Source organism: Pseudoliparis swirei, chromosome 15 (genome assembly GCF_029220125.1).
Source record: "Pseudoliparis swirei isolate HS2019 ecotype Mariana Trench chromosome 15, NWPU_hadal_v1, whole genome shotgun sequence".
Lineage (NCBI taxonomy): Eukaryota > Metazoa > Chordata > Actinopteri > Perciformes > Liparidae > Pseudoliparis > Pseudoliparis swirei.
In genome coordinates this window covers 3,866,059-3,892,537 of record NC_079402.1, presented here as the reverse complement: position 1 = coordinate 3,892,537, position 26,479 = coordinate 3,866,059, and the positions used below count along the sequence as shown (strand labels likewise).

General features: G+C 42.7%; 1 protein-coding gene across 1 annotated transcript in view; it reads left to right on the top strand.

The window, feature by feature from the left end:
• Positions 1-25,637, top strand: part of arrdc1b (arrestin domain containing 1b) — a 37,704-nt gene extending 12,067 nt beyond the window's left edge. The window contains exons 2-8 of the mRNA XM_056432097.1: positions 10,450-10,560; positions 15,058-15,108; positions 18,857-19,011; positions 19,693-19,875; positions 20,867-21,043; positions 21,330-21,762; positions 23,604-25,637. Coding sequence (XP_056288072.1) covers positions 10,450-10,560; positions 15,058-15,108; positions 18,857-19,011; positions 19,693-19,875; positions 20,867-21,043; positions 21,330-21,762; positions 23,604-23,668 — 1,175 coding nt within the window. The 3' untranslated portion in view covers positions 23,669-25,637. The remainder of the gene's footprint in view (positions 1-10,449; positions 10,561-15,057; positions 15,109-18,856; positions 19,012-19,692; positions 19,876-20,866; positions 21,044-21,329; positions 21,763-23,603) is intronic.
• Positions 25,638-26,479: the final 842 nt, after the last annotated feature.

Sequence of the window (26,479 nt, the reverse complement as noted above, 5' to 3'; positions counted from 1 at the left end):
CGCGGGATTTAGCAGTTTCTTATTTACGTTTTGGGTGATCGTTCCAATTCCACGTTGACTACCTGAGCAGATGTCATCATTAGTCGGAGCAAGCCGTGGCTCAGTCAGTGCAGTGGCCGCCTCGTTTACCGAAGATGTCGAATCACACGGATCCAACAAACCCGCGGTGCTGTCTGCCGTCACGTTAGCCTCCAGGCTCGGCTCCAGCGCTGGTAGTCCCCCCAAGGCAAGCTTTCCGCAGTCGCTCCTCCGCTCCCGGCTCCCAGAACGCCGTCCATCACCTCCCAGCCGTCCGCGAGTCACCCAGACATCGATCGCCGCCACACCAACTCTTCCACCCGACTCTCCGCGCCCGGCACTGTCGCGCCCGGCCTCCGACGTAGCCCCCGGACAGCAAGAGCACGCAGACTCAGCAGAGACACAGGTAAAGCCAGCAGGTTCTCTGCTGGCCATGCCTGCCTGTGGGAGGGTGTTGTTGCTCCCATGATCCGCCGTGCTTGAGCCTCCTTCACCCGCCATCACGTTAACTGGGCCTGGGCATTGGTGTATGTCTCCGGATAACAGGAGGCATATCGCCATAATAAACTTGCACGCGTCAACATTCCGTTTGTTTGGTTTAGCTTTGGATTGATCACGGTTGTATTCAGGGCAATGTGCCAAGGTGCTTATCAATATTGCTTTTCCGAAACCAAAATGTTTGTTATACTTTCCAATCGGACCTTGACTTTCTGTTGTCGGTTTTCCATTAAAACTTCCGCTGTGAAAGAATGTGCGTGTGCATTCATGTGCCCTCTGTCTTGCTTGTTCGGGGTATATATGCATTTCTATCAGCGGGAGAGCAGTTAGATGAAGAGAGGATAATGTTTATTGTCAACAGATGAGATGAAATGATGACGTCTCAGAGTATCTGGCGCTTGGACTCCACGGGGAGATTTGTAATTGAGGGCCGACCGCCTTATTGAGTGGACCAGCTGATCCCGCGCAGCTGGTGTCATGATTGACGGCGCCGAACAATGACAGCGAGGAAACAATGAGGGAGCGTGTGTGAGAAATGATTAGCAGACATGTGAGGAATAAATGGCTGCCGCGAGGGGTTTAGTCTTCCTGTCTGAACTCGCTCTATAGCTCCATTTGTCTTGTTCAGTGTTGTTATGTGCCTCAGTGATATATATATATATATATATACAGATATATTTATATATACAATATATATATATTTATATATATTTGTATATATATATTTATATATATTTGTTTATATATATTTATATACATATATATTTATATATATATATACATTTGTATATTTATATATATATATATATATATATACATATATATATATAAGCATATACAGTGGGTACGGAAAGTATTCAGACCCCATTATATTTTTCACTCTTTGTTCCATTGCAGCCATTTGCTAAAATCAAAAAAAGTTTACTTTATTTCTCAATAATCTTCACTCAGGACCCCATCTGAACAGAAAAAAAACAGAAATGTAGAATTTTTTGCAAATTTATTAAAAAAGAAAAACTGAAATATCACATGGTCATTAGTATTCAGACCCTTTGCTCAGTATTTTTCTGGTTAAATTTAAAGGGGTCTGAATACTCTCTGTACCCATTGTGTATATAAGTGCTCATACTGTAGGTACACTTTTATTTAGCTTATATCTGAATTGTTTGTGTCCATACGTCACTTTCTGTCGATCTACCGATGAATCTTAGTTGTTGGAAATGTTGTAATTTCTATCTGCCTTCATAAAAATCTGTCCCTGGACACAAGATGAAAATTAGCCTCTGTGGCTCACTTACAGTTTTATTGTTGATTTGTGTGCATTATCACTAAAATAAACAATTAATAAACAGAAGGTCCCTCATGACACCCATGGAAATGTATATGTTCATAACAAAGCGAGCTCTGTGTCGGCCTCCTCCAAACCCTTGAGTTTATTAGCTCATGATAATGGGCTCACGTGTTCATAAATGTTACTCATAGCAGGTCGGACACACCCTCATGGTGGAATCAGCTGGTATTCGTGACGGTTACATCGAGGAAGGAGTGTGCAAGAGGTCTAAAGGTCGCTGTCCGCTGAGACCAAATGTCTCGTCAGGGCATGTTCATCTTATAAAGGAGTGAACCATTCAGCAAGGCACTCAAACCATAAATGTTATTTACGGTCTTGTTGTTGCGCAACGCCTCCAAAGATGAAAAAAAAAAGGACGAGCACGGTGGAAATTTGCCATCACACTCAAAACAACACATCATTTATTTGGTGATCTTACGATTGCACCAAGTTTTTATTGTTTTTCATCCTGATCTGAACATCCGTAATCTTAAATCAATGTTTTTTTTTACGATGGACATTGATTCAGAACCGGCGCTGAATCAATCTGCTTTGTAACCGATGCATTACAGTGAGATCAGCTCAACCACGATGCAGATTACACGTCCGCGGGTCGCTTCCTCTGATGTAACCTCGGTGTCGGATCCTTCACATGCAAACCTGAGATTTGTGTGCGCTGCACATGCAGATATGTGAGCGCCCGAAACTCAAACACACAGACGAGCGTCTGACCGGCAGCGCGTGAAGCTCGGCGGCGGCCGCAGAGGAAGGGAATGTCGGGCTGGTCCGAGATTAAATGCTGACAGAAATGCCCAAATCATGATGACTTTTAATGTTTTTATTACTTACTTTTAAAAGTATGTATTATTTACTTTTCATGTACTGAAGCTTCACATTGTGTGGATTTTGTTTTCTTCTTACCACATATACTGTCGTAGTGTGTCTTATCCTGTACTGATTGTTATTGTTTTATGTTTGTTATGGTTTTGTTTGTTATTATTTTGTTTGTTATGGTTTTTTTTGGTTATGGTTTTGTTTGTTATTGTTTTATGTGTGTTATTGTTTTGTTTGTTATTGTTCTATATGTGTTATTGTTTTGTGTTTGTTATGGTTCTGTTTGTTATTGTTACCTTCGCATTGAAAATGCCGGAAGGTTATGTTTTGATCGCCGTGTATTTATTTATTTATTTATTTATTTGTATGCGTGTTATTCGCAAAACTCAAAAAGTATTGAACCGAATCGCATGAAATTTGGTGGGATGATTGTTTATTATCCGGGGACCAGTTGATTAGATTTTGGGATCGATCGGGTCAAAGGTCAAGGTCAAAGGTCATGAACAGGTCAAATCTTCTTGAATCACATGGAATTTGGTGGGATGATTGGTTATTATCCGGGGACCATTTGATTAGATTTTGGGATCAATCGGGTCAAAGGTCAAGGTCAAGGTCATGGAAAGGTCAACATTTTTTTTTACCATAGCACGATACATTTTTGTCCAATTGGCATGCAACTAATGCCAAAATGTTCATAATTCAATGCCCAATCTTGTGATATGCGAAGGTATGCGCTCTACTGAGTGCCTGTTCTAGTTTATGTTTCTTATTGTGTTATGTTTGCTATTGTGTTATGTTTGTTATTGTTTTATGTGTGTTATTGTGTTATATTTGTTATTGTTTTATGTGTGATATTGTTTTGTGGTTGATGTTGTTTTATGTTTCTTATTGTTTTGTTTCTTAATGTTTTATTGTTTTTATTGTTTAATGTTTCTGATTGTTCTATGTGTTATTGTTTCATGTTTGTCATTGTTTTATGTTTGTTATTGTTTTGTGTTGGTTATTGTTTTATGTTTATTATGGTCTGTCAAGGGATTACAGATGCACATTATCTGTATAACTACAATCTGGTTCAGAGTATCAAGTGGTGACATTTGTGTTTTACCTGAACATGGTCCTTTTTAAATAAAGATAATAACAACACATCACAGCGGCCCGACACTGAGTCATAAGGAATCACGTTGTCTTGCAGAAGTTTGCCTCAAACCGTCCAACAGATCCGATTGTCCTCATCTTCTCGCTTCGTCCGTCTTCATGCACATAACAAACATTTGGAGTCGTTTAGTTCCTGAATTCGTGTTCCCTGTTGCTTCGGGTTGAAAAGGGCGTCAAGCCGAGCGTTCGTGTTCTCTTGCTCTCCGTCTGCCGGCGACTGAACAAACAGGGTTGTGTGACTCAGCGCCGGTCCGGCCCAAACGGCCCGGGCTCTACTCGGCCGCAGGGGGGATTCACACAGCCGGGAGCGGCAGAGCGTGAGATCAGGTGGCTGCGCTTGATACGTCTCGCTGAGAGAAGCATTCGAAAGGAGATGTCGGAAAATAGAGACAGGCTAATTGTTTTGAAGATTTAATGAGGCCAGTGATGTCGGATTAGCATCGGATTACTCGGGGCTGTCCTGTACAAAGTGACGGTTGTGACCATTAGTTCTTCTTCTTTCTCTTCTTGACAAAACATTTTTTTTTAGAAACATTCAGAGGGTCAGTGGATCCCGGTCTTTCGCAGCTTTTGTTGATGCCACAAGAAAAAATAGGATTCTCTTTTTAAAATCTGGACCCCTCACTTATAACAAACCCTCAGGCCAACCCAGTGGTTCTCAAATACGTGAACCCCTGGGGGTACGTGAAGGAACTCCAGGGGGTACGTGAGATTTAAAATATATATATATTAAAAATTATTATCCATTAAAAAATCCTTTAAAAATATTTATTAAATAAAAAAATGTTATTAAAAATATTTATTGAATAAATATTTTTTTTAATCCTTTAAAAATATTTATTTAATAAATATTCAATTAAATATAAATCTACTTTCATGAACTTCATTATATGTATTATATTCTAAATCAGACACACTGATGGCCCAGCGCTGTGTTTTACATATTTTTGGTTAGGGGGTACTTGGCTGTAAATATATTTCACATGGGGTACATCACCGGGCTAATGAATCCAAATGATCTGACTGACCCTTCTACAGGAGCTTCTTCTAAAAAAAATCTATCCGATCTTATCACACAGACAGAAACCACTTTGGGACTTTTTTCCGTGCTGGAATGTCTACGTGACGTCCGAGGAGCCTTTGTTCAGAGGCCAATCAAAGTCGAGCAATTCGAACGACCCTTTTATCTGCTCTGGTTCGCATTGCTGATGACCCACTTCAGGATGGAATCCTAGCAGACGGCGTGGCGTGTTGTGTGTGAGAGGTCGGGGGGGGGACCTTAAACAAACTGAGGCTCCTTTGTGCTGCCCGGCCATTAGCTGCAGCTGGACTTGGTGTAATCAGTGTAAATAAGGAGCCGGCGTTATCAGCGCGGTTTCCATGCAAGCTTCACCCCCCCCCCCCCACCTGTTTGGCCTTTTTTCCTCTTTGAAAAGTTCAACGGTCGTTGCAGAAGTCTTTTTTTTCCTCCCTCGATGTTGAGCATTGTTATGAGTGCAAACATAGGGAGCTTGATCGGGAAGTGAAGCTGCTCTTTTTTGTTTGGAGAATCCAGAGGGAAAAAAAAAATCAAGACAAACAACTGTGTTGCGTAACTTGCGCATATTTTCAGGAAAGAGTGTCCTGAAGGGCACAATTCCTGCACAGGGAGAGGTGCAAGAGAATATGTGGCACAAAGGAAATATCTATCTATAATAGAAAGTTATTCTCATAGGCAAGTTAAAACACCTTATAGGAAACAGTGCACCATGGTAATTGGCCGGGTTCATCAAAAAACGTTATCATCCCTTCTGAGACGATCGGTGCTCTACAATCAGGATACACATCGCAAAAACATCGCACCTTCCCACACGCCCTGAAGCACCACACCTTCGCCGCCCCCACCCACGTCCTGCATGCCCCCCCCCCCCCAAGCACCAGAGGATGAGCACACTGAGCGATATTTGGTAATATTTTTGATTTGGACTGCAGACTGCGCCTCTGCTCTCCTCGCGTGCCTCCATCCCTACGCCACCTCATATAGGATATAGAGTAGACACTAGTCAGGCCTCTTCCCAGCTCCTGTTCCCTGAGCCACTCCCTCACACCCCTCCACAGCTGAGCCTAACCACGCCCCAGCCACCACACGCGTCAATTGAACTGAGTATTTCTCGAGCCGGGGCATCGGAGAGCACAACTTCAGCATGAATCTGCAACTTCACGGTCGATTTTATTATTTTTATTACCCAAATTTACATCGTCCAGGCTTTTGGCCCAAAAACATCTTCTATGAACAAATGCTGCCATGACTTTGTCATATCGTGGGATGTATTGTATTTTACGGTTTTGTTCTTTCGATGTCATTGGAGGTGACCCTGTCATCTGTGAGTGCGAGATTAATCTCCTTAATTTGCAGTAGAAATACTGTCTGACTTTTTCCCACTGACACTCATAATTTAACCATGAAACATGAGGACATTTGATTTTTGGCGAGCGGTTTTGAGTTTTTTTGTGAGCTGCAGATTTTGGTTCTTGTTTTTTACCGGCAACGGTTTTCCTCCCTCTTTCCACAACAAACTGCCAAGAGGTGTGCCGGTGTGTGGAGAGCCCAGCCATCTGCCTATTTTAGAGGGGGGGGGGGGGTGAGAAAGACGGGAGATGGAGAGAGTGCAATGAGAGGGATGAGAGACGGGAGAGATGGGAGAGAGAGAGACGGAAGAGGGAGAGAGTGCAATGAGAGGGACGAGAGAGAGAGAGAGAGACGGGAGAGAGAGAGGCAGGGGAGAGGGATGGGAGAGAGAGAGAGACGGGAGAGAGAGAGGCAGGGGAGAGGGACGGGAGAGAGAGAGAGAGACGGGAGAGAGAGAGGCAGGGGAGAGGGATGGGAGAGAGAGACGGGAGAGAGAGAGAGGCAGGGGAGAGGGATGGGAGAGAGAGAGGCAGGGGAGAGGGATGGGAGAGAGAGATTACAATGAGAAAGATGAGTGATAAGGATAAGAGAGAGAGAGAGAGTAATCTTGTTGATGTGGTCCAACACAGTACTCTGAGGCTCGTTCAGGTTGTTTGACTTCACACGCTCTTATCGTAGATGGTTTAGTGATCATATCCATCACAATACCACTGAAGAAGAAGAGGACGCGCTCCTCCTCCTCACGTCTCTGTGGTCGCAGACCGCTGTGGGGAGTGTTCAATTCAATGAGCTGTCCGATGCCGGATGGACAGGATGTTGCATCACTTTAATATATGGACGGATATCAATGTTGAGGAGGCGACATCTTGAGGACTCAGGTGACCCCCTGACCTCTGTCCCCTAGCGCCACTTCTAGTTTTTGAGTAAAATGTCTTGACACATTGGGTGGACTGGATTGACATGAAACTTGAGACACACGGACCTCCCCCCCCCCCCCTCCCCTCCCACACACACCTATGATGAATTGGAAGGACTTTTCATGATCCACCGCCACCACTAGGTCAAAGGTCATGTCCAATACTCTGCTCTGTGTCCAAACACCTGCACACGTAATGACATTCCCATCCGCTCCAGCTGTACGGGGTGTTTCATGCTGCTCAACATGAAGGGAGGCAGACGTCACATTCCAGGCCACTGAAACATTTAGAACGATACCTGGCCATATCAGTATGATACCTGGCCATATCTGTATGATGCATAGTCATATCGGTATGATACATGGTCATATCTGTCTGACTGTATGTCTGCTTGAGATACTGAGATAATACTGTTTAATCCTCTGGCTTGTGTGTGACTGTGCGCCTTTGTGTGTGTGTGTGTGTGTGTGTGTGTGTGTGTGCGTTATCAGAGAGATTTCATTTCCTCACAGACAGATCAACAGAACGACAAGAGGGATAGAGAGAGGAGGGGTGATACAGAGAGAGAGAGGAGGGGGGGGGGGCTGGATTAGCTGGTACTTCAGGGCTTTCAGCCCCATGACGGTGATTCACGTCTTATCGGGATCGCCACTGTAACTTCTGCTGTTAATGTGTGTGTTAAATTCACGTGTTGCTGATGGCGTGTAATATTTCAGCCGTATTCTAGCAGCTGCGACACCGGCGTTTAGTTGCTGGTGTTATTATTCTCGTGATAAATAAGAATTCAATAAATATATATATATATATATAATTGGATATATATATGTGTATATATACATATGTATATATATATTAATATATATATATGTATATTTATTGAATTCTTATTTATTTATTTATATATATATATATATATATGTATATATATATTAATACATATATATATATATATGTATATGTATTGAATTCTTATTTATTTATATATATGTATGTATATTTATTGAATTCTTATTTATTTATTTATATATATATATATGTATTTATAGGTCGTATTTATATTTGCAATTTTAAGAAAGCAACAATCAAGTCGCCTCACATGTCATCGAAGGACGAGCCTCTTCCACACAGCGAGGCAATCGGCTTATTGATGACACACTGGCATCGGATCGGTACCCAAAGCCCGGGCATCGGTATCGGGACTGAACAAGTCAGATTGTTGAGTCTGACTCTTTGTTTGTAAAGAGCCATTAGTTATGTCTGTGTATTATATGTTTGAGTGTAGAGTCCATCTCAGGTTGACCACGGGTGGCAGTGTGTATTATAGTGGCAGGTAGAGGTAATAATGTATAGGTGACGGGGAGATCAAAGGGAGACCAGGAAGTTGATATATATATATATATATATATATATACAGTTGTATTGTCAGGAGGGAAATGTAATTACACGGGAACCTCACCCAACGATACAAACGGCCTGGAATCTCTTTGTGAAAGCGAGTCAGGAACCAGATCCGGCCGCGACAGCCCCTCTGCTGCCAGTAGACGGGTCCGTGTTTACGTTTGCTCCCATGGCGCCAACACCGGAGCCAGATAGAGGAACCCTCGGGGTGACTCACAGAGTACCTGATAACCAGCATCGTGGGACCGCTTGGCCTGATTGTGGTCGTTAGCGAAGGAGCCAGATAAGAAAAGAACAAGTGTGCAGCACTGCTAATGCTCACCGGGCTTAATTTAATCCCCTGTCGATGGACTGAAGCTTCTGAAGTTCTTCTGGATCTTTGCATTAACGTGAAGAGACGTCTCTGTGCGTCCATCCACGCTTTCGTCTGCTCTGTGAGTAATCGTCGTCTGTTGCGTCATCGCCGTCGTCACCCCCGGTGGAACGCAGGTGTAGGGCGACCCGTCTGCACAATGACTCACCGCCTCCAGATCCCCGATCATGCTCCTCCTCCTCCTCTTCCAGCCGTTGGCAGCAACCGTTGCAAAATGCACCAGAGCGGCACCAGAGGCCCTGAATGATTACGGGAAACGAGTTCCTCCTCGTGAACCGTGCTCATGCTAGTCAGTGTTTATTTTACTGTCGCCGCTTTCCTCTTTCTTTCTTTTTTGAACTCACTTTTTTTATTATTTAGTTTTCAACACGATAACAATGTGTATTTTCATACAGTCACTTTCTTTGTCTATTTTTCAGTTGTATGTGCACATGATATATTTTATATGATCAAATATGATATATTTGTATGTGTACATGATATTTGTTTCAGTTGTATGTGCACCTGATATATTTTATATGATAAATAATGATATATTTGTATGTGCACATAATATATTTTATATGATAAATAATGATATAGTTGTATGTGCACATGATATATTATTTTTTATGATAAATAATGATATATTTCTATGTGCACATAATATATTTTATATGATAAATAATGATATATTTTATATGATAAATAATGATATAATTGTATGTGCACATAATATATTTTATACGATAAATAATGATATATTTTATATGATAAATAATGATATATTTGTATGTGCACATGATATATTTTATATGATAAATAATGATATATTTGTATGTGTACATGATATATTATTTTTTATGATAAATAATGATATAATTGTATGTGCACATAATATATTTTATATGATAAATAATGATATATTTCTATGTGCACATAATATATTTTATATGATAAATAATGACATATTTTATATGATAAATAATGATATAATTGTATGTGCACATAATATATTTTATATGACAAATAATGATATATTTAATATGATAAATAATGATATATTTGTATGTGCACATGATATATTTTATATGATAAATAATGATATTTGTATGTGCACATGATATATTTTATATGATAAATAATGATATATTTGTATGTGCACATGATATCGTTGTATGTGTACATGATATATTTTTCAGTTGTATGTGCACATGATATTCAGGTACAGTGTACAACACACCAACATCAAATGGTGCTCACTTTAAGAAACAGGGGGGAAAAGGATAATAATGAACAGATTGCATAAAAAGTAATGAAATACAAATAGTATTCCTCTTTCTCGTGAAAGTGTTTAATAAAAAATAAAAAGCTGTTCAGATCAAGGCTTCAACGCCACAGGAAGCAGCTTGTCAAGTGAACCAGAGCCACAGTTTCCCAGAAGGTGTGATAAGCGTTTGCTGTGTCAGCATTTCTTTGACGGTCAGACAGAACCAAAAGGGCGGCGAACCTTTCGAGACGGTCGATTGACTCCTTTCTCTCTCTCCTCTCTCCACAGCCATCAAGGTGAACTGCCAGGGCTCGTGTGGGATCTCCAACAAAGTGAACGACGCCACATGGGCTCTGGAGGAGCAGTACTTCAACAGCACGCTGTCCGTCGCTGACAAAGGTGACGGCAGTGAAAGCATCGATGGTGACCCCGTAACGCTCAGGCCTTTGCACAAACAGAAAGAACATCAAATAGCAGGCAGCTTGTTGATCTTCATTCATATTTGTGCCCAGTATGAAGAGAGATGGAGACTATCTGACGTGTAGCTACAGTGAGTGGAAACCAATGGGCGCCTAGAAGTTGTGGGAAACTGGTCTAAAAACCTCTAAATGGCGTTTGTGGATCAAAGTGCTTCATCCCTGTTCCCCGAGAGCCCGGAAATGTCAGAAGCTCCCATCTTATAACGGCACTGAAGCCTCATTTTAGTTTAGGGGAAATCTGCGAACTGGCTTAATCTCTCAGAAGCAGCAGTGGGTTTTTTTTTAGCACCTGTGTAGTGCGGCGTGAAAGCCTCAATCAGTCCGGGTCGTGGTCACGCTCTAGCCGGCCTCTCCGCACGCCGCCTCCCCCGAGAAGCGAGCAGCGTCTGATCCGAAGGTCGGACGTGCACCACGGAGAGGACGGGTTTTCTTTTCTTTTGCTCGCCCCGCGGAAACGACAGCTTGCGGGACACCTTTTGGTCGTGGAGGGTCGTCTTCCGTTTTCGTATTGGTTGCCGATACGCCGCCCACGGGCAGGAGGTGAAATGTTCCGCGAACGCATTAAAATGTGCCGCGAATGCAAATCGCTTTCTGAGGTTCACTGGAGCGTGTGATCCGTGCTGGTGGGAACACCAAGAAGCACGTCAATGTTTAACACTCTGGATCATGTGCTTCATCATGTGGGACACATCAAAAAAAGGTCCATATTTATATATACTGTATATATATATATAGATAGATATAGATATATGGACTGGTTTGATGTATATATCTATATATATACATATATATAGATATATATATGGACTGGTTTGATGTATACATATAGAGAAAATATACATATATATATATATATATATATATGGACTGGTTTGATGTGTATATATATATATTTATATATATAAATATATCTGGACTGGTTTGATGTGTATATATGAATATATATATATGTATAAATATATATATATATATATATAAATATATATGAATATATATATAACTATTATGGAAAGTGTATTTTCTCAAGTACTGTACATTTTATGCTAATTTAGACTTCTACACTTTTCTAGTTTTTCGAGCATACTGCAGAGTAAATTATTTAAAATTAGCTTGTTAATGATCAGTTTGAATGATTCAGTAATATAAATGAATAATATGTAAACAAATGGGCTGAAACCGAGATTGGCAGATTTTGTTTGAAAAAACAAACTACAATCACTGGAATACAAAACATATCTAATCCCATTATGGTGTATTATGGGGGGGGGGGGGGGAGTAATGCACACACGGTGCACGGTGTAAAATACCAGGCACACTCGGAGGAGGACATAAATAATTCATGACACGGCCTCCCCTCTGCGCGCCTCTTTATCTCTGCCATCTTTGCGTATTACATTCTCTTCCGAAAATGGGCCGCTCTGCCCCCCCTCAGGGCTGAGCGGCGAGACAGGAAGGGTGTCAGAAGACCACACACACACACGCACACACACACACACACACACAAAGCCACTCTGGCTGACTGATAATGTGGTATGCCGCACATGCTTGGCGGTTGGAGACCAGTGATGTCAGCGTTCATTCTCCACCCTGTCACCGGAAATAAGGATCTCCCGCCATCGCCGCGGTTACCCCGTGGACGTGTTTTACTAACTGACAGCTTTATATTTAGACCGCGCTGGAGTCCTTGGTTTCCTTGGTGGTTGTCGTGTTGTCCGTCGATGATGCGTTTCACATCTGTGCAGTTGATGTCTGTTGCAATGGTTTTTTTAGGTTGACGGTCTTATTTTATGTCATTAGCAAAAACAACAAAACATCTTTTTTTTAAATAAGGAAAAGTTAAAGGACGTTTGATTTGTTGGCATTTAAAAGATTGGCACTGCACGCCAGTTACATTTTCATAACTGTTGAGTTTTTCCTGATCCGTGATATTTTAGTTTTAATGGAGTCACACAACAGAACATCAGTGTTGAAAAATATTAGATTTTTACCAAAGTTTTCATAATAATTTGCATCATCACATGAGTTTATAGGATTTTTAACGAACTTGCCCACCTGCTGCTCATCTGAAGGATCCAACTCCTGATTATCTCGCCACCGTAGTGGATGGAAAGGAGCGTTCTGGATTTTCTAGAAATTAGCTTCAAATTTCGCAAATTTGCGATACATTTGAATAGAAAACTAGTTTTTTACTTATCGCTAGTAATACCAATATCATTGACTGCGTGAAAAGTGCGGCGACCATTAAAGTCGTTACACATCATCCTCCTGGGACCATGAACAACACCACGAACATATTTTTTGCCCTAATCCAGTGTAATAATAGTCTTCTTGGACTGTAGTTGTTCAGGTACAAGCAGGTTTCAATTGTGGATAATTGGTATTCAATTAGATGGACACACACACACACACACACACACACACACATTCAGTCTGAGCACTTCCCCTCAGTAAAGTGAGGCTAATGGAAAAAGAGAGAAAGAAGAGCTGTGCCCATCCCTAAAGAGGTAAGACATGTTGCTCTCTGGATGAATTTAATTGGGCTGTGCAATCATCTCTAGAGAATTAATAAACCGACTCTCTCTCGAGGTGCTCCCGGTCTGACGGGGATGGTACGGCTCTTATTGGTTCCTCGTCTTCTCAATTTAAGTGAGCCGGTGAAATAAACAAATATCAAATTGTAATACAAAACACCACTTCCTGTTTTACATCCTCCGAATGACACGTGTGCCTCTGTTTACCCCGGCTGGTCTGATAAGAGCAGCAACACAAAGTGCTCGTATACGGTCACACTTCAACAAGTTTCCTCCTGCGTCTGCTTGATCTCCCCCGAGGTCTCAAAATAAAAAATGTTTCCAGTGTTCATGTTGATGTGTTTTTTTTCTCATTGCTGATGAAAACATAACCGACAGCCGAACCGATGCCGTCAAGCATTGTCTGTAGAGCAACTCAGGGTTAAGTGTCTTTCTCAATGACACATCGACTAGGGCGGGGATTGAACTACCAACCCTCTGATTAAAAGACAGACCTGCTCACCACTGACCCACAGTCGACCCTGTTTTATAGTTTTTTAGGAATCAATAACCTGATCTTTGAGAAGTACAGAAATAAACCAGGCCTTTTCTTTGTAACCCCGGTGATGCTGACCCGTAGACATTTGCAGCGGAGCAGAAGAATGCGCTCGGCCAATCGGGTCGATCGCTGCCCGGCCCCCCACGGTGCCGCCTGTGCTTGTAAATCATTGATTAACTTAGCTGAGAAAATGCTCCACCTTTGCCAGCTACACGTGTTTATCGCTTCCTCCGACGCCGGCTGATTGGTTTCAGGTGGCAAGTTTCGCTCGCCGGTACAAAAAGGCTCCTCGGCTCGGCCGCCTTTGAAAACAATGAGGCCGCTTTGTCCTCAGAAACTCCATCCCTCTGGGAAAGCAGGTGATCGCCACAGGAACAAACCCAAAATGCACACGGGGAGATGCGGGAAGTCGGGATAAAACACGACCGTACACACACCCTGAGAGTTCCCCCTGAACATGTTCATCAACCAGATGAATAAAGTAAAAGTAAACACTAAAAGGGGGAAGTTCAGCAGGTGCTATATCAAACAAGTCGGGAACATTATCAGGCACCACCTGCACCCTCATAACCGACAGCGAGCTAATCAAATACCATGGAACATATCGGAACATTCGGGAACATATCAGAACATACCGTAACATATCTAAACATATCGGAACATACCGGAATATATCGGAACATATCGGAACATATCGGAACATACCGGAACATACCGGAACATATCGGAACATAACGGAACAAATCGGAATGTATCGGAACGTATCAGAACGTATCAGAACATACCGGAACGTATTGGAACATTCTGAAACATATCGGAACATACCGGAACATACCGAAACATAGGGGAACATAGCGGAACATAGCGGAACATATCGGAACATTCTGGAACATATCAGAAAATATCGGAACGTATCGGAACATAACGGAACATATCGGAATGTATCGGAACATACCGGAACATATCGGAAACATATCGAAAACATATCGGAACATACCGGAACGTATCGGAACATATCGGAACATTCTGGAACATATCGGAACATACCGGAACATACCGGAACATATTGTAACATAACATACCGTAACATAGTGTAACATAACGTATCATATCATAATATACTGTGACATCGTAACATACTGGAAAATATCGGAAAATATCATAACATATTGGAACATATCGGAACGTTCGGACCAGATGAAACACAATGTGCTTGATTTTGCTCACAAATGCTCGACTTTCGGAGGTTTTTGCTGGAAGTGAATCAAGAATACTTCAGAAACCAATACTCTCACTCAGTTGCACCCAATAATTAGCATTTTAACTGATAGACTTCCTCTTTCCACAGGAACCCTGGCGGCGGGCGAGCACAGTTTCCCCTTCCAGTTTCTCATTCCAGGTGAGTGTGCGATCTAATTAAAGGGTACCTGTAGTCAAAAACAACAACGTGCTACATCCATTAGGCGCATCAAATAAATCATATTTTCCCTGCCGCTATTGTCAACAAGTCACGCATAGCCCGAGGCTTTACATTTCTTTGTCAACATTCCGAGTCCGTGAACGCTTCAGGGCGCAGACATCTTGCCAGTTATTTACTCATGTCAGAGGTCACTATGACGTAGAGTCGTTGAAAGGAATTCAGCCAATCCGGAGCCACTTCTAGACGCGTTGCTTCTTGGGATAGATCGGTGGCCTCAAGAATTACACAATCTATATCAGGGGTGCTCAATACGTCGATCGCGGCGACCTGCCAGTCGATCGCGGCGTAGTATTGGTAGATCGCATGACATTAAAAAAAATTGGCCCGCCCCCCTGTCACTTTCTCTATAGCGCCACATTACAGCAGCAGCATGTCATTTCTGTCTCTACGTGTTGCGTTGACAGTCCTCTGCCCGCCGTCTGCGGCGCCGGAGCTCCGACACCGGTTTGCGCGCATCGGGACGGACGGAGCAAAGAAAAAGTCACTAGCACCCCGAACATGTCGGCCGAACATTGCATCAATGAAAGACATCTCCAGCGCTGGCTTATGCGCGATGTAGCTATCAAGCTCACGCTTTTGTGTGAAGCAGATGAGGTCTAATGTCACTATATCATCGGACATAAGTTTGTGTTCTTTACAACAAATGCACTCTATGTCTGTTTTTTGTGGCACACATTTCCCACAACTGCACCAAACGTCCGCCGACTTGCGTGCACGGTCCGCACGGTGAAGCATCTGGACCGCGGTCCTTCGCCATCAACTTCATCAGAATCATCGCTATCGCTGTCACAATTCACTAAATGGGGATAGTCTGCTTTTAATGGTTCATACAAGTATCCAGTTGCTGAATCTGACAATCTTTCATCGTCCATATTTCGCCCGTTTTCTATATTATTATCAAGTTCTCAGCATTTGTTTGCGAGCGCTCGACGTTGTTTACATTGGTTTCTGAACACATCCGCTGTGGCTGGCTGTCGATCTCTCAACGATGTGACGTCACACCACCGGCGCCATATTCAAGCACCAGTGCAATGTCGCATGTCGGAGTTGAGGACTTTGAACAGCCTAAACTACGTATTGTTATTGAATACTGGACCGTCAGTGCATGAATAACCTTTAGAAACACATTATCTTTTGATCTGGCTACATATTCGAGATCACAACAGGTACCCTTTAACCCAGGTGACACGTCCGACTTCATTCCTCCACGCCTTCAGTTCCCGTAATAGTTTTTCCAGGTCCAGATAGCAACGGTGTAAGGAGCACTCTGTGCCGCGATAACTGTGTGTGTGTGTGTGTGTGTGTGTACTTACAAAGTGCTCGGCCCGAACAGCCCTTTGTCTCCCACACAAAGATCTGCGATACTGATGGCGTGTGAAGAATCGTTACACGGTTAATGGTTAAGTGATGTGGGAAGGAACATGACGTGCCTCGGCGTGATAAGTCACCTTTATTCCACATATGCCACCTCGCATATTAAAATAATTACATCACAATCATGACGCAGAGATCAGCTGAACACATGCTCGCCAGTGCAGTGTCTGTCTGGTATCTTGTAGCCTCTCAGGCGTGGGCTGAACCATGGAGGGGTGGGGTAGGGGGGGGGGGGTATTTTTAGTTCCCTTTCCTGTTGTGCAGTCACTGTTTAATTGGTCTTCATGCCCCCACGCTTCTGCCTCCCCTCATACCCCTCGGACTTGAGGGCATGTTAATTATCATGTAGTGAAGATATTTTCAGGCGCTGAGCATTTTTAGCGATGTCGGGAGATGTTTCTTTATATCCATAACTTGTCGGTGGAAAGCCAAAACATTCAGAATACCCATTTAGCTGTTTATTTTACTGACTTTGTCTTTTGCGTCTTTAGATTTCACCTAAAATACCACAAAAATTCCCATTAGATTATGCCTCATTTGCATTGTAGCATAATATTGAAATGACGTCCTCCTCAATAATCTTCTCAATAATCTATATTCTCAGCGGTTCTTATATCATTCATAGCCTCAACAGTCTTGTGTGTCTCTGCTTATATCACCAAAAATTTAAACAACTATTTTGAAACCGGGCTTTATCCATTTATTGTGCTCTGGAAATATATGCAAATTGCAGCATATTTATTAAGATATTGCATAATTTCCATATTTAAACATACATTTTTAGAGCGCTTGTAATACAACATAGAATGCCTTCATGTAAGTAATCAGCTGGGGAAGTTTCTGGTCATACCTACAGTATTAGTGAAACCTTTTCACCTCTACAGAAGTGTCTCCTACGCCCCCTGCTGGTAGGGCGTGATACAGAAAGTCTTTTATTGGAGAACGATCTGACCTTTTAACACCGGGTTTAAATAGGTGATGGCGATAACGAGGTTTATTATCCTCTTTGAGAAATGTCCACATGTAGACATGAAAACATGTCGGCATCAAAGCACATCATAAATACGTACGACGATGAAGAATCATGGTGGTGTGTAACATTTAATGAAAAGAAAAGTGTTGTAGTTCATTCAATAAAAGCAAAGTCACTGTTGATGTGTGTACTTTAACATTTGGAAGGTTTTTGCTGCTACACTCAAATCAGGAGAAAAGACACGTGGAACATGTGTTTTACAATTATTTATTTTTTACATTTGACAAACCTCATGGAGATTCAATAGGATGAATCCAATGGGGACCGTGAATCACGGTCACTGTTACCACAAATGTGGCCCAGTTTTACCGCAGATCTTTTGACCTGCAAATCAAACATTCGCATCCAAATGAGGAGCTAGTGAGAGTGGCTCAGCCTTTGTTTTGACAGCACATTTCCGAACATCATGTTTAGCCATTTACATGCAGATTGTTGGTACGACTCACACTTTGCAGAGTTTCTTTCTCTTCTTCCTTTCCTCCGGCTCTGAACATCTCTCTCCTGCTGTCTGCAAACAGTTATTTTTTATCTGCCTCCCCTTTAATTTCCTTCCCTCCAGCCTTCTCCCTCCTCGTTTCCTGCTCCTCGCCCCCCCCGCTTCTCTCCTCCTGTGACCGCTCTGATAAAGGCCTTCATGCTCCCAAATTACTAACAATATAAAAGAAAATCCATTTAAATTGTAGCCCCATTAGATTGAGCCTTTTCAGGAATGGCCACCTTTTTAATAATTTGTAAAAATTAATTTTAAAAAATGCACAAAAAAATATAGATTGAGAATATATGTAGTTCACCTTTGGACTGGAATTCATTTTCCTGATAATATAACTTATCTCAATAAAAAATAGAATAAATTGTCGTTCCTGTACCATGCCTACGACATCTGTCTCTGTGAGTAGTGTTTAACGTTTTAATTATTTGTAGTTTTATGGATATCAAAGATGCAAAACACGTTTTTCGCACATTAAAAAGTGCAACTTTTTTTTTTTTTTACCTTTTATATTGAAAAAGCATACATAGCGACAGTCTTTGCCTCAAAATATCCATAACTTAATTACCCAATATTTTAATTCTGAGCAGCGTTTTGTAGTTTTAGGGGTTATCAAAGATGCAAAGAAAGTTTTTCTTCATTTGAAAGTGATGCCTTTTTAATTATTTTTTACTTTTTCAGATTGAAAAATCAAACGTGGCAACAGTCTTTGCCCCCAAAATATCCGTAACCATTCTCAGTGTCGAAATAACATCATGCAATCCTCTCATTAGTCGCCGTGCCGACCTCCTTCGAGGGACCCTTCGGGAAGATCGTTTACCGCGTGAGGGCGGACATCGACACGCCGCGCTTCTCCAAGGACCACAAAGCCCTCCGGCCCTTCTACCTGCTCAACATGCTCAACCTCAACGAGGTTCCTGCCATCGACGTAAGTGTTCCCCCGACTTTCTGGGCGGATAATCTCCCCTCATTGCTCATTTTCTCACCTAGCAAACCAAAATGTTGCTCTTCTGTTCTTCGGAGAAGTTTAGAACGTAATGCAGGAACCGGAGGAGAAGAAGAAGGTTACGCGTCTCTTCATTTGATCAGCGCTTGTCTCGGTCGAGGCTTATTTGATTTTTTAAGGCCGAGCAGGATCTAATTATTTTCCTCCTCAACCCCCCTCCCCTCCTCATTACTCACTTATCACTCACTCTATTCCTGAAATGCGTTTCAAGAGTTTCCTGGTCCTCTAAGAACTAAGCAGGAATAGAAAATCAGCTCATCAGGCTTCATCAACGCACACACAGAACCTTTATTATTATTATCTTTATTTAAAAAGGACCATGTACAGTTAAAACACAAATGTCACCATTTGATGGACTGTACCAGATTGTAGTTACACAGCTAATTTGCATCTGTAGTTCCTTGACAGACTATAACAAGCATAAAACAAAAACAAACAGTACAGGGTAAGACACACTACATCAGTATGTGTGGTAAGAAGAACACAAAATACACACAATGTGAAGCTACAGTACAGCACATTACAAGTAAGTATTAAAAAAACATCAAAAGTCAGTAATTCGAGCCATAATTATTGTGTGTCCTCCGTCTCTCGTCTCCGCAGCATCCGAGTTACGCCGTGACCACGAAGAAGTTCAGCTACCTGCTGGTGAAGACGGGGACCCTGATGCTGAAGGCTCGCAGTGACCTGAGGGGTTACATCCCCGGGCAGGTCATCAAGTTGGCCGCGGAGATCCACAACAAGTCTGGAAAGGACACGGGATGCGTGCTGGCCAGTCTCATACAGGTAGGGCAGTGAATATCATTATTATTATTATTATTTACTTTCTGAATTACGGAATCATTTATGTTAATGACAGACGCTCCCTGAACGGAGATGTAATGACGTCACGACAGCAGCAGGTGGAAAGCAATGAGCTGCATGAGCCACCAGAGCACATAGTTGTTCTACTGTAACATATCGCAACATATCGGAAACATACCGAAACATATCGGTACATATTGTAACATATCGGAACATACCGGAACATACCGAAACATATCGCAACATATCATAACATACCGGAACATATCGGTACATATTGTAACATATCGGAACATATCGGAAACATTCTGTTACATATCGGAACATACCGGAACATATCGGAACATACCGTAACATAGAGGAACATAATGGAACATATCGGAACATATCGGAACGTATCGGAACATATCGGAACATATCGGAACGTATCGGAACACATCGGAACATATTGGAACATATCGTAATACATCGGAACATTCTGTTACATATCGGAACATACCGGAACATATCAGTACACATCGGAACATATCGGAACGTATCGGAACATATCAGAACATTCTGTTACATATCGGAACATATCGGAACATATTGGAACATATCGGAACATACTGTAACATAACGAAACATATCGGAACATATAGTAACATAACGGAATTTATCCGACCATACCATAACATATCGTATCAGATCGTAAGATTGTAAGATAGAGTTTATTTATATTGTGCATGTAGTTAACGTTTTTTGCTACATCAAATAAAGACAAAAGGAAAAGAAGGACAGGATCTCACGTTAATCGCGAAAGGAAAAGGAACTCAACGTGTCTGCAGCTCTTTAGCGGCTTAACTTAGAACCACGCCGACGGGACGCCGCTACATTATTATTATTATGAGACGCGTTTTCCTTCCAACGAGCTCGAGCTGGGTGAATCGGCTCGAAGTCACCGCGGGCTGTGTTTTGTTTTCCGCGCCACCAGAAAGTGACGTACAAGACCAAGCGGCCCGTGTTTGACCTGCGCACCATCGCGGAGGTGGAGGGCGCCGGCGTGAAGGCGGGCAAACACGCAGAGTGGAGGGAGCAGATCATCGTCCCTCCTCTTCCTCAGTCAGAACTGGCCGGCTGCAGCCTCATAGACATCAGCTATTTCATCCAGGTGTGTGTGTGTGTGTGTGTGTGTGTGTGTGTGTGTGTGTGTGTGTGTGTGTGTGTGTGTGTGTGTGTGTGTGTGTGTGTGTGTGTGTGTGTGTGTGTGTGTGTGTGTGTGTGTGTGTGTGTGTGTGTGTGTGTATAGATAGATAGATAAGTAGGTGAATAAGTAGGTGAATAAGTAGATAGGTAGGTAGCTACCCAAAATCAATAACTATGGATTGTTGCATTAACCATAATGCAGTAAAAGAGTTCCCATCATATCGAGGCGTGTTCTCCCATTTGTCCTGCAGGTGTCACTAAAGTCTCCGGACGCCGTCGTCACGCTGCCCATCTGCATCGGGAACATCGCCGTGAACATGTCTCCGTCGAGGCCCAGGCTCTCCGCTCCAACGGGCGCACCCGGCGCGGCGGGCGTGACGCCCAGCGCTCCGCCGGCGGAGGAGGGGGAGGAGCCAGAGGAGGGCATGTGTGCGGGCGGCGTGGCCAGCGAGGAGATCCCCACCAAGAGCCACTCCCAGCAGGACCCCTTCGGGCAGCCGGTCAGCATGTCGCCGGGCGCCGCCCTTCCTCCCGGGCACGGCCGGCCCGACGCCTCCACGCCCATGTTCTGCGTGTCCACGGGGGCCACCATACCTTTCTTCACCGAGGGGAACGTGACTCCCGTCCCCACTTCCTGTTCTCTCATCCTCCCTCCGGAGTACAGCAGCTGCGACTACCCTCACGGTGAGTTATTCAACGGCAGTTTGCTTAAAATGGCCGATTCACGAACTTTGTTGAGCGAAAAATGCCAAGCTAGCTACGTATTCGTCGTAAGTAGGTAGATAAGTAGGTAAGAAAGTAGGTAGTTAGGTAAGTAAGTAGGTAGTTAGGTAAGTAAGTAGGTAAGTAGGTAGGTAACTAAGTAAGTAGTTAAGTAAGTAAGTAGGTAAGTAGGTAGGTAACTAAGTAAGTAGGTAAGTAAGTAGGTAAGTAGGTAGGTAACTAAGTAAGTAGGTAGTTAGGTAAGTAGGTAGGTAAGTAAGTAGGTAAGCAGGGTGGGTAACTGCAAGTAGTGGGTGCAAGTAAGTGGGTGGGTAACTAAGTGAAGTGGTTAAGTAGTAGGTGAAGTGAGGTGGCAAGTAAGTAAGTAGGTAAGTGGGTGGGTAAGTGAAGTGGGCAAGGTAAGTGGCAAGTAAGTAGGTGGGTGGGTAGTAGTGGTAAGTAAGTAAGTGGGTGGGTAGAGGTAAGTAAGTAGGATTCAGTTTAAATTAATCAATTTGTCCGGAGTGCTTTTTACAATCTGTACACATAGACATCCCCCCCCAAAACCTCACATCGGACAGGAAAAACTCCAGGCAGGTGGCGGTGGAGGAGGAGGTGGAGCAAGCAGGACAGTGGGTAGTCAAGCAGGAAAGCAGGCAGATAAAGTCAAGGACTGGGAGAAAGCAGAGTTAGTAAGTGGGTGGGGGTAGGCGTGGCAAGCAGTGAGTGGGTAACAAGCAGGCAGAGGCAAGGGTGGGTAACTGCAGTGAAGGGTGCAAGTGGGTAGGCAACCAAGCAAGTAGGCAAGCAAGTGGCAAGTGGGCAAGGGCAAGCAGGTAAGTGGTGGGCAAGCAGTAAGCAGGTGAAGCAGGTGGGCAAGTAAGCAAGTGGAGGCAAGCAAGCAGGTGAGCAGGTGGGTAAGTAAGTGGGTGGCAAGTGGGTGGGCAGGTAAGTAGGCAAGTAGGAAGGTGAAGTGGGCAGTGGGTGGGTGCAAGTGAAGTGGCAGAAGTGCAAGTGGGTGGGTAAGCAGAGTGGCAAGTGGGTAAGTGCAGTGGGTGGGTGGAGCAAGCAAGTGGGTGAAGTGGGTGGGTGGGTGAGTGGGTAGTGTGAAGCAGGCAGTGAGTGAAGTGGGTGGGTGGCAGTGAAGTGGGCAAGCAGTGGTGAAGTAAGAGTGAAGTGGGCAAGCAAGCAGGCAGAGTGAAGCAGGTGGAGTGGGCAAGTGAGTAGGTGGTGGAGAAGGTGAGTGGGTGGGTAGTAGAGTGAAGTGGGTGGGAAGTGAAGTGGTGAGTAGGAGTGGTGGGTGAAGTGAGTAGAGGCAGTGAAGTGGTGGGGGTGGGCAAGCAGGTGGGCAAGGTGGCAAGTGGAGTGTGGGTAAGTAGTGGGTGAAGTGGGTGGGTGAAGTGGTGAGTAAGTGAGTGGGTGGCAGGCAAGTGAAGTAGGGTGAGCAGTAAGGGTAGGGTGAAGTGGGTGGGTAAGTAGGAGTGGTGAGAGTAGGTAGGTGAAGTGGGTAAGTAGGTAAGTGGGTAGGGTAGGTAGCAAGTAGGTAGGCCGAACCAGCGACGTTTCCGTAATGCTGTAAACACCTGGGTGTGGTCAGTGCTCTTGAATGCACCACAGGCCGGTTAGGGAAGACATTGATGGCCTCACACTGCAGGGGCCTCTGAGTCCGTTAAATATGGTGGCTGAAGCATCCACAGATGAAACTCAATAATCCTAAAAACATCTAATAGCACAGAGTAATGCAATGATTATTACATTATTACATGTTCATGGCAGGAAAAAAAATAATTACTGATTTTATTTGTATTTTGCCTTTGTCACAGAGCCCCCGCCCACTTACGAGGAAAGCTGCAGTAACGCCAACTCCAGTTTCAACAGTATACAGTGAAGAAGAAGAAGCAGGTGATGAAGCATCACGGCCACGCCCACCCACACCTGTCTGCACTCGACAATCACGACCAATCAGTACAGAGACACGACAGGTCACAGAGGAACGGATGATAACTCGATTACCCCCACGAACGCCCCCAAAGATTGTTTTCATTGTAACAAAAAAACAGAAAAGTAAAAAGGGATCATATCTTATATTGAATATAAGTTTAATTTCTCGTGTCTCATCAGGTAGAGTCCGGCTGAACATCACTGTGCCTAAAAAGAAGTGCAGCGTTTCCATTAGTCAGTGATTGGACGTGTTTCTTTCATGGGGGCGGAGCTAAATCTGTTTTGTCTTTCAAATGAACCTTTTTGCATCTGTGATGCCTTGACAATGATGACGGTCTCCCGAAGGCTCATGTTTGAAGAGATCCATCGCTGGCCTTTTGTTTTTTGGAAGTCTTGTTCCGATTGTCCGTTTGTGTGTCGGTTGTCATCATTGTCCTCATCATCATCATCATCCTCAGCAGCAGAAGCACCAGAGATGTCTCCATGCTGGACGTCTAAACGAGGCTGTGGTGCGTCTAGTTTAAGTAGTTAACTCCCCCGTGTGCAGGATGTTCTGTGATGCATCTTAATAACACCACGAGAAGAGGTCCACTGGGTTGAATGCGGCACACATCGGCGTTGAAAACAGAAAAGGGTCTCAGCAACACCACTCAGTTGTGCAACGTCAAACAGAAACACAACAACAGCAACAACAACAAAATGACTTGAATCCAGTCACAATAGAAGCTGCCTATGTTCTCGCATATGAAAGTGAAAGACATAGAAAAGCATGTGCACTGATCTCTTTTTGGAAAAAGATTTGTTTTGTGAGATATAAATAAAAAGTACAAAAATATCTCTATAATAAATAATAAAATATATATAGATATTTTTGTATTATTATTTTAATATAATATATATGTATATAATAAAATATTTATAGATATTTTTGGATTATTATAATATATAATTTATATTAAAATAAATTATATATTATAATAATAATACATAAATATCTATATATATTTTATTTAAATGTTTTTGATTAATATATATATCTATCTATATATCTTTATCTTTGAACTGCCATTATGTGCTGTTGCCTCATACAGCTGAGAGGTTTAGCTTTGACATCAGTTTTATTTTCAGAGGACAGTTTTATCTGCAGTCGCGGTTCGTTTCTCCTGCAGCTGCAGGTGACTGCCCCCTGGTGGCCGTCTCTGGTGGTACACTCAGCTCGCAGATGGAGCTGAACATAATAAATCAGCCATTGCAAACAGAGCTGCTTTACGGAGTCTCTCCTTCTGTGATGCACCAAGTGCAAGTGGGTTGTTTTGTTGGACTGCTGTCCTGGAAGTGTGTGTGTGACTAATGATGGGTGCGTCTTATGTTACCACTTTCTTATAGTACATTCTCAAAGTTCATCCTCTGAATTCAGAAGGCAAAAAGAAAAAATCACCTAGTGCCCCGATCATGTTTTTTCTTCTTCTCCAGAATATTTGTATTTATTTAATTATTTCAGGGCCGGGATTGTCCACGAAACAGCGAGGCCGCTGGACCGTGGACCTGTTGTTAGTCTCGTTTTGAGAAAATATGTGCAATTCCTCTCTTATTTCCAAGAATGCTGCAGCACCAACTCCCTGAAATCATTTCGCGCTGCCTTTTATTGATCAAGATTTGGTTTGATTCCTCTCCACGAAAAGGTACGATGGCTTTATGAAGCTCCAATTGTTGTTTTATTTTTAGTATCTTTCATTCTTTTCCCCCTCACATATTGATGAGTGGCGTCTGGTTTTGTATTTTTCTACTTGTTAAACTGTTTACAGGTTTGTATGCAGATACAGAAAGTAGCACCTCAATCAGTAAATGTATTTCAGCACGCAGTGCGGAATCAGTTGTACTGTACTTAGTATAACAATAAAGAGAAATGATGTGTTTTTTGTTGTTGTTTGTGTGGACTGAGTCCTGTTTTTTTATTCTGATGTGGGAGCATGCTTCCAAAACTAGTTTTCTTTAGTTCTCTGTTAAGAAACAGTGAGCACGTTTTAACAACAAGGCAGTTTCAAGAGCAAACATTACTGTTTGTTCTGACTTAAAACAGCTGAAACAACAAATACGTGGACACCACCAATCTAGAACTCGATCTTAAGTGTGATGGAAATGAGAAATAGAATGATGAAGTGTTTTTTTGCTGTTTAAATGTAGGACATTAAATTGGAGTTGATAGCTTGGTAGCCCTGAAGCAGAACAACAGGTTATCGGATCTCTGCCAAACATAACATCAAACAATATTGTGTGTCGAAATCTCTCAAATGTAAATAGTTGCCATAAAAATTTTATGATTTACAGTAACAGTAATATCAAAGTGACTATAAGTATAATTGTGCCATTAACGCTCTCAAGTAACAATCAGCCTCCTTCCAGAAAAACAACGTGTTTTGCTTTTGACATACTTTAAGTAGCCAGAACGCAAGAAATACGTGTTATCAAGTAATATTTCAGTATCTTGGACGAACTAATATTATTGAGAAAATAGGAACCCTTTTTATTTATTTGTATGGGCTTAATTTGTATTTGTTTATTTTAAATAATCCTGGTACACACGCCACACCGGGTGGTGGCGGTAATGCACCAACTCGTCTTTTGCCAGCTACTAATAAACTTCAACGAAGAAGAAGAAGATTCGATGTGCGCATGCGTATATTAGTTCTCTATCGACTACATTTTAAAGATAATATTCTACTAAATATGGGTTATAATGCAAGTGTAGGTTGGGTTG